At 46.4% G+C, this 9,422-nt stretch overlaps 1 protein-coding gene across 1 annotated transcript in view; it reads right to left on the reverse strand.

The window, feature by feature from the left end:
* Nucleotides 1-8,732, reverse strand: part of LOC135698034 (uncharacterized) — a 51,302-nt gene extending 42,570 nt beyond the window's left edge. The window contains exons 1-3 of the mRNA XM_065217904.1: nucleotides 8,501-8,732; nucleotides 5,825-8,245; nucleotides 3,456-5,500 (exon numbers count right to left, since the gene is read on the reverse strand). Coding sequence (XP_065073976.1) covers nucleotides 3,456-5,500; nucleotides 5,825-8,245; nucleotides 8,501-8,732 — 4,698 coding nt within the window. The remainder of the gene's footprint in view (nucleotides 1-3,455; nucleotides 5,501-5,824; nucleotides 8,246-8,500) is intronic.
* Nucleotides 8,733-9,422: the final 690 nt, after the last annotated feature.

Genomic DNA, 9,422 nt, shown 5'->3' on the forward strand with positions numbered 1-9,422 from the left:
TGCTTGTGGACGGCAAGCTTGTTTTTAATGGAAAGGGTAGAGTTTCTGTTGATAAGTGGATAGAGCGACCTAATCAAGATGTTGCACTTGGTGGATGATTGTCCAAATGGGAACGGAACAGCAACTTGCTATCAAGCGTGAGACCTAGGTAGATTACTTCACTTGACCATTCAATGAGAGTATTATGAAGGTGGACTTTTATGTTACCAGGCGGGAAAAGCCGAGTTTCAGAGTATTAATCACCTGTCTGGATACTGGAACATGTTGCTCCCTGGCCCGGGAAGTCGCTTCATCGATGGATCGCAGACACTGGTCGATGTCGTCGGTCGTTTCCGGGTGGACGTCATAGTCGCTACTGATGTCAACGCAGTGTTGGAACTGCGACCAATCTACCCGGTGATAGTTTCGCCGCGACGCTGAAGAACCCACGTCAGCCACCACCGGATAGTGTATAAAGTCGCGGCTCATATCCAACCCTTTGAACCATGGTTTGTTCGACACCAGTGCAAGAATAGAATGTAACCATCTTCCCGAATCACCATCATTCCATTTTTGTTGCCAACTAGAGGGCAGCCTTGCTAGCTAGCTGCTTGCGGGGAGCATTTCATTGTGTACTGGAGAAAAATGTACAACGTCACGCACCGAAAGCACTGCTGCGGATGAAATTAGATTTTGAAATCTGTGTTAGAGAAAGCGATTTTTGTAGTTTGTTAATTTTATCAGATTTGTGAAAAATTTCAAATCGATTAGCTTGTTAAGCATTAAAATCCATCCGCTATTGACAGAGTTATAAGTGGTCAAAACCTGACCACTTTTCGTAACGTAGTCGATTTTGCTTTTTTGAAATTGCACCCCCAATATGTTGCCGAAAGACGTAACCCTACGTCAAAAAACAAGCGAGTATTGTTGGAGCATTTCAGCGTCAAACGAATGCCAGAGATGAGCGAAACGTGTCACATTTTGAGTTGATGGGGGGTGTTCCGTTACATAGACTAGACCATCCTAAACTGCGTGAGTATCTCCAATCGAATGTGAAAAACCTGGGACTAGTACCGAATTCATACCAAAGTATTCGATCAGAACCAAAAAGAACTCGAAGCTAGAGTTAAAACCTCAACTTCGATTGCGATTATTACATATGAAGCCAGTGATTCACAAGATCGCTATGTTCTTCACGTAATATTTGTTAATCCTGTAACGACTTCTGAACAGGAAAATATGGCAGCTGTAACAGCATTTGTAACGGACAACGCTACTTACATGGCTAAAGCTTTCGAGAATCTCAAAGGACTACTACTGCTACTACTGCATTGTATTCACCTTGACGACGAATCGGAAGCCTCAAAGTAAACGCCGGAGTGGAACTGCCAACCGTCAGATCCATGGAAAGGTCGTGAGTTCCATCAGAAGCAACCCAGGTATATCCGGTCGCGAGTTTTCACTTAAGCCTTACAATGGCACATTGTAAGTAATACAATGCACAGTGGTTGAAATCGTCGTTTTTGCGCGCTTAATTAATAACATCTTTATTTTGATATTTAGGGCTATGGTGTCTTCTGAGAAGTTTATCAATAAATGTATGCGCTTCTTTTGGGCGTTTCAGCACAAGGATTAATCCCCCTTAAAGTGAGATAGAAAATTTATTTTTTCAATTTTACAATATACAGGGTTGGTGTCTCGACAAAAGTTTGAGGAATCATACTTTGGAATAACTTTGTCGAAGATACCTAAACCGTAACTTGCTCACTTTTGGAGATATGTTACGTTATTTGTCGACAACCCCTTAAAAGTGGTTTTTTAATCATAACTTTTTTATTATAACTTTTTCGACTTTAAGATGTTCTAAAAAGTTATAGACAACGCTAAAATACATAACTTTGTCCAACATAGCAACCCTGTAGTTTTTCAAATTAAAAAGTTATTAAGATTTTTTTTTTTTTTTTTGGCCATTTTTTATGTACTTGTAACTCAATGTGGTGCAAAATGGTGCAAGTTATCAACCATGCATGTGAAACTACAAGTAATTTACTTTAAGATGATTGCAAAACTCTTAGACTGTAAGCGACTGTAAGATATGTTTAGTGTAAGTGCATTCAATCATTTTTAGTAAAAAATACGTACGCACATTTCATAATTTTTCGTTTTCTTCTATTCTGTTGATATTATTATTATTTATCTTTATTAGGGATTCTGTTGATAATCAAAAACTCCTGGATTCAAATATTTCACAACCTATCTATTTCATTCATTCTCGCTGTCATTCTCGCTGTCATTCTCGCTGTCATTCTCGCTGTCATTCTCGTTATCATCCTCGTTGTCATTCTTGCTGTCATGATGAAAATTCTTCAGAAGACTTTTTGCGTCCTCTGAAAACGATTTTTCCAATTTTTTTGGCCATCCACGAATGCTTGTGATCAAAGGATCAGATGACACAAGAAGCATATTGATGAGATCTCGATTAAGGGAAAAGTTTAAGAATTCCTTCGAAACCGCGACAAATCCGTAACAGACCCAAATTATGTTGTTCCATTACTTAAAGGGTCATGCTTTAAGCGCGCTGCGAGCCGCACAAATTGTGGCCATGGGCACAAATTATGGCTCGCTTTATCACGTCATGTGTTCTTGGTTCCACCCTCTAAATAAAATGGGATATATTTCACTATTTTAGTCATACTGCCTAAATCTAAGCATTTTGCATGATAGTTGTGTGAGAACTATTTGATGAAAACGATTCAAGGACCATTTTTCTAGGACAATTTAAAACGCTATCTCTATGTTTTACTCCTCATATCGACATATTATAATACGGCAGTATCGTTCATATTGTCGTTCACTTCCGAGTTGCAAGCTCGCTGATCTCATATACGCCTGTAGATGTACGTGGAGCAGTTTGGTACGCATATATGGTGAATAACATTTTGCAGTTGGCGCGCTTACCCTACGTTGTGTTTACTGTTTCTTCATCCGTCGCACCAAGGGCTCAGCGATGGGCAGCAACGATATTCCGGCTTATCACGAGAATTAATTTATGGCAAAAAACCAACAAAAAAAACTACACTTCCTTTTTATCAACTTTCCCTTTTGCAGGCTAATTTACTTGTGATCGAACAACAACAAAACTTTCTAATACAGGCTGATATGTAGTTGCTAGTGGGGCATTGAAAATCACGTTCCTGTCAGTGAAGCTGAGCGGACGCGGTTGCCAGAAGGGCTAGAAAAACTGGTCTAAAAGTGTACCCGCTAGCACCAGCTGTGGAGCGTGTTGCGAGAACCAACATACCCGCCACCTTGAACGAGTATGTTCAACATTGAAAACATAAACAAACAACATAAATTTTACTCTTACGTACTAGATTTTGTTCCTTACTTCTAACAGATTTTCAGCTTAATCTAATGAAATATTTTAATTTCGTTGTCGCTGGATCTTCTGGAAATTCCTTCGTTTCTGGAGTTACCGTGGAGTACGGCAGCAGGCAGATTTTCGCGATGGGACGAGTGATGATACCACGAGCAGTGCGGAGAATGACAAACCGTGCTAATTTGTCCTTTCCTGGCAAGATGGATTCGATGCGAGCAAGAGGCCATCGAATTGGAGGTTGCATCTCGTCGACTACGATGACCATTTTCCCTGGTACGATTTCTTCGTTGCGGTTCCAGCCTCGGGTGTCCTTCATCAGCTCCTGAAGATACTCCTTCCGCCAGTGGGTCCAAAACTGCTGCACATGCAGTTGCAGTTGCTGGTAATGGTCGAGTTTGTATGCCGGAAAGCTTCGGAGATCTGGGTCGGGCAGAGCATGTAACGATGAACCGATGAGGAAGTGAGCTGGAGTCAATGCGGACATGTCGTTGGGGTCTTCAGTCATCGGAAGCAGTGGCCGGCTGTTCATGATTGCTTCGATTTGCGCGAGGACGGTACACATTTCTTCGAACGACATGCGAGATGATCCTAGTGTGCGAAAGAGATGCTTTTTCGCTACTTTGATAGCCGCTTCCCACAGGCCACCGAAGTGTGGGGCTTTGGGTGGTGTCAAATGCCAGGTGATCCCTTCACTGGCGCAGGCAGATACGATTTCATCTTGCTGGGAACGGTCACGGAATCTGACAAATAGCTCAGCCAGCTCGTTCTTTGCTCCCTCAAAATTCTTCCCGTTATCAGAGTGGATGTGGGCGGGTCGCCCACGGCGAGCGATGAACCGTCGAAGGGAACACAGGAAACCTTTTGTGGACAAGTCGCTGACCAACTCCAGGTGTACTGCTCTGGTCGAGAAGCATACAAAGAGGCACAGGTAGGCTTTGGCAGGTGCAGTGCGTTTGTGTATCGGTCGAAGATAAAGCGGGCCAGCATAGTCAACACCAGTGACGCTAAATGGACGGCTTGGAATGACTCGTTGAGCAGGCAACTGCCCAATTTGCTGCTGAGCAAGTATTGGATTGAGGCGAGTACAACGGAAGCAGTTTCGGACGGTACTGTGAACCAGTCTACGTCCCCTGGGTGGCCAAAATTCCTCTCGAACAGCAGTCAAAAGTAGGCGCCCGCCGCCGTGAAGCAATTTGCGGTGGAAATATTCGACGATTAGGCGGGTGAACGGGTGGTTTGCGGAAATCAGGGCAGGATGTTTGGATTGGTAGGGCAAAAGAGCAAAATCAAGACGACCTCCCACTCTCAACACTCCCTCTGAATCGAAAAACGGGCTCATGTTGCGTATGTGCGATTGCTTCGATACGGTTTTCTCCTTCTTCAGTTGTTTTATTTCCGCAGCATATCCATCCTCTTGGGCTAATCGGGTGAGATAGGTTTTGGCTTTAATGATTTCTGCAACGGTGAGTGCTTGACCGACGGGAACATTTGATGACGAGGGTTGTGTGCGGGTTTTCGAACGGACATTAGTGACGAAGCGCATGCAGTATCCAATGACGTGGAGCAGACGACTGTAGGAAGACCATCGCAGAAACCATGGATGGACAGTCGGTGAAGCTTGAATGACTGCAACGGTAGTTTTTATCTCCAACTCTTCCTCTGGTACTCCCGAGGGGATAGAAATTGGCCAGTTCTGGGGTGAATGCGATAACCAATTTGGACCACGAATCCACAAATCGCTCTTGAGGAAATCGTCGACTGACATGCCGCGAGAGACCAAGTCGGCAGGGTTTTCAACTCCAGGGACATGTTTCCACTGACAGCCTTGTGTGTATTGTTGGATTTCCGAGACTCTGTTGGCCACGTAGGTCGGCCAGACGTTCGGAGGTGATCGTAGCCATTGTAGTGTGACTGCGGAATCCGACCAAAAGTAGGATGCAGAAATGCTAATGTCAATAGCGTTCTTGATGCGAGCATGTAGATGAGCGGCTATGACAGCTGCACATAATTCCAAACGGGCGATTGTGACTCGTTTCAACGGTGCTACACGAGATTTCGACGCTAGGAGTTGGATCTTCACTCGTCCTTGACTATCTTCACAGCGGGCGTAGGTGCAGGCACCGTAAGCGGTTTGAGACGCATCTGCGAAAGTGTGCAGTTGGATTACTGAATCAGGAACGAAAGCATATCTGTCAACACGGTGCTCAGAGATTCTCGAGAGTTCTTGCTGGTAGGATTCCCATTTCGACTTGACGGGTTCTGGTACAGGGTCATCCCAGTCGCAGGAAAGAAGCCATAGTTCCTGGATGATGATCTTCGCCCGAACAACTACCGGTGCGATGAGTCCAAGAGGGTCGAAAAGCTTGGCTGTATCGGAGAGGATGGACCGCTTTGTCGGAGGCTCGTCGCTGACTCAAATCTGGGAATCGAAACGGAGAAGATCGGCCTCAGGTTCCCATATTATACCGAGCGCCTTGATTGATTCATCTGGGTTAAAGTGAAGAGCGGATTGCGTTCCAACTTGTTCATCGCTTAAACTTTGCAGCACCTCGAGCTGATTTGAAGTCCACTTCCGTAGTTCGAATCCACCTTTCTTCAATAGTTCGTCGAGCTCTGTACGCAGACGGATCGCTTCTTCGACGGATTGAGCACCACCGATGAAGTCGTCGACGTAAAAATTCTTCTTCAACGCTGGACCGCCATTCGGGTATGCAGCGCCTTCATCTTCTGCTAATTGCTGGAGAGTACGTGCTGCTAGGTAGGATGATGGGCCCAAACCGTACGTAACGGTCAGCAGCTCGTAGATTTGGACGGGTGATAATTTGGAAAATCGCCACAGGATACGCTGGAACGGTGTGTCGTCCAGATGTACAAGTATCTGCCGGTACATTTTGGCAATGTCGGCGACTAGAGCGATGAAAAAGGTACGAAACCGCAGAATGATGTCCAGGAGATCGTCCTGCACCACGGGACCCACGCAAAAAGCTTCGTTGAGGGAGAAACTGGAAGAAGTTTTAGCTGAGCCATCAAAAACAACTCGGACCTTGGTCGTCGTACTTGCTTCCTTAATTACGGGGTGGTGGGGCAGATAGTAGGCTGGAGTATTTTCATCATCCGCTTCAACCAACCGCATGTGGCCGAGGGAGATATACTCCTTGATGAACTGGTGATATTCATTCTTCAATTTTGGGTTTCGTTCCAAGCGTCTTTCCAGGTACTCGAACCTTCGCTGGGCGTTGTCCCGAGATTTTCCGAGCAACACATTGAAGTCGGACTTCCGAGGATACCGAACTACATATCGACCATCAACATTTCGTGAAACGGTGGACTGATACATGGATTCACAGTGCCGTTCTTCCACTGAGTAGTTGTCCTTGGTTGTCAACTCTTCGGTTTTCCAAAACCTCTCCATGCTTTCCTCCAAAGACATCATCGAAACTTCGACCGCATTGCACGAGATAAATGGTGCAGATGTGTGAGGGACTGAGCTATCATTCGTCGAACCAGCAACGATCCAACCGAAGACGCTGTTGACCAGAAGTGGAAGGTTTCTGTCAAGCTGGATGCGCTCATTGCTGGGGAAGGAGTAGAAATGTCTTGCGCCTAGAACCATATCTATCGGTTGACTCTCGTTGAACGATGGATCTGCCATGAACAATTCATCCGGAATATTCCAATTCGCAATGGAAATGTTTTGAGAAGGAAGAACAGCAGTCACTTTATCCATCACCAGAAAGTTTACACCACACGAGAAGTTTTCCTTCCTGGACTGCACCTGAGCGAAAACGGATTCATTGACAAGTTTGGAAAGCTGACCTGCTCCTTGTACTGTCACGTTCGCGGGCTGTCGCCGCAGCCGCAGGATCTTCGCCAACCGATCCGTGATGAGATTTGGTTGCGAGGCACTGTCAAGAAGCGCGCGGGCTAGATACTCCACACCGTGCGCTCCGATGACCTTCACAACGACGGTGAGGAGAAAAACGTTTTCACGAGGATGCTGCAGAGCTGTGCTGACTTCAACTGGCGGAACATTCTCGGAGGCAGTAACCATCGATTGTGTGGACGACTCAATTGCAGATGGTGCATGAGAAAGCGAACTCGGAGCGGCTTCGACACTAGGAGAAGTACCTTCGTTGCTAGTCCTGCGAGAACTCTCGGTCTGTCCAAGATGAAGAAGAGTATGATGACGTCGATTACATTTACGGCAGTTGAAACTGGAAGGGCAATTGCGAACGAAATGATCACCCCTCAAGCAGTTGTGACACAGACGTTTTGAGCCTACAAGCTGCTGTCGTTCGATCGGCGAAAGTCGGTTGAATTTGACGCATTTCGTCACAGAATGTGACTGGCTGCAGGCGATGCACTTTTCCCCAGAACTAGTAGTCGATGCACAAGAAGCAAGGCGAAGCTGTGTGTGGACCTGATTTTTCCTCGACGGATGAGAATGCCCACTGGAACCAGAAGCAGATTCGGCTGTGTGGTGATTCACGGAGATGGATTCTAGTACTCGTGTCCTCCGTTGCAGGAAATCGATGAGGCAGGTGTAATCCGTATTCACCACCGTCGACGCATGGTCCTCCCACGCCTTTAGAGTGTCATCGTGCAGTCGCGTGCACAGAAGATGTTCCAAAATAGCACTCCAGGTGTCGGTAGGTTCTCCCAATTGATGAAGAATCTTCGTGTGCCGCTCAAAGTCGTCCACCAATCCATGTAATGCTGCAGCGGACTCCTTTTTCATGCGTGGGATGTCGAAGAGTGCCTGCAGGTGTCGCTTCTTCAACAAATAATCGTTGGAATACCGGTTCTCCAGAGTCTGCCAAGCCAAAGCGTAGTTAGCGGAACTGATGCCAATCGATTCGATCAGTTGAGCAGCTTCACCCTTGACTGCTGCTCGTAGATAGTGGAACCTCTAAATGGCTGGCAGATCTGGATTCGAGTGGATGAGCGCCATGAAGGTATCGTGGAATGCAAGCCATTGCATATAATCTCCATCGAACTCGGGTAGAGAAATCGTCGGCAGCTTGATCCCAGAGAGAGTGGAGGAAACTTGAGGGGGAGGAGGGATGCGCTCTTGAATAATAGGAGGTAATTTCGAAATGAGACTGGCTTTTATTTCAAACAGCCTTGATTCAAACCCCGCACGAATGGTAGCATGCTCTGCCCTTCCTTCATCCGTCGTCTCGCTGTCCTCAAGCTGCGCCTGAACCGCTTCCAGATTGTTCCATACGCCGTCCAAGTACTGGATTCTCAACGGAACTTGCAGTTGGTCTCGTTGTGCTTCATATCCACTGACGAAAGCTTCTGCCCGACCCAATGATGAAAGCAGCGTCTCTCGTCTCGATAGCAGCTGGGCTCTCGTCTGCACTTCCGCCATATCGTGCAGCGGATCGATGAATCAAAAGCACGCACTCGATGAATAACCTTGTCCAAGGCAGGTACGGTGCCTTGTATTTAAATTCTCCAAACAGGAACACGGTGCAGTACCGACCGTACCTAAAGTCGTCAAGCCACACCAGTAAAATCGTCACAACACGATGCGATGATACAACAAGAAATTGTATAAATTGTACTACACAATGGCTAGGAACGCCAAGGTGCACAAAGGTCCAATTGTGCGCCGATCGATGATGAAAATGGCGCTTCCAGGTCAGCAACAATGCCACACTCCGGTGTGAATAGTAGCAATTGTCGAGCAGGAACAATCGGGATCAATCAGCGCATGCAAGCAGAAGGGAAAGAAGATCTAAAGGGCACCTGTGATACCCGCAAATCAAATGGACAGGTCGTTACCTTGTGCCCGATAAATCAAGCCTTGTATTTTACAAGCAGCAAGCAGGATCACGAACTAATCTACTCCGTTGAATACCGTTTTGTGCCGGCCTTGAAGATGGCGGCGCCCAGTAACACTCAGCACGCGGTCCGAAAGGTATCCTGGTCACGGCACCAAAATTATGTTGGCGCGCTTACCCTACGTTGTGTTTACTGTTTCTTCATCCGTCGCACCAAGGGCTCAGCGATGGGCAGCAACGATATTCCGGCTTATCATTAATTTATGGCAAAAAAC

The sequence above is a fragment of the Ochlerotatus camptorhynchus genome, unplaced genomic scaffold (assembly GCF_037179485.1).
Source record: "Ochlerotatus camptorhynchus isolate MF236.1 unplaced genomic scaffold, CSIRO-AGI_Acam_v1.1 ptg000081l, whole genome shotgun sequence".
NCBI classification, from domain to species: Eukaryota; Metazoa; Arthropoda; class Insecta; order Diptera; family Culicidae; genus Ochlerotatus; species Ochlerotatus camptorhynchus.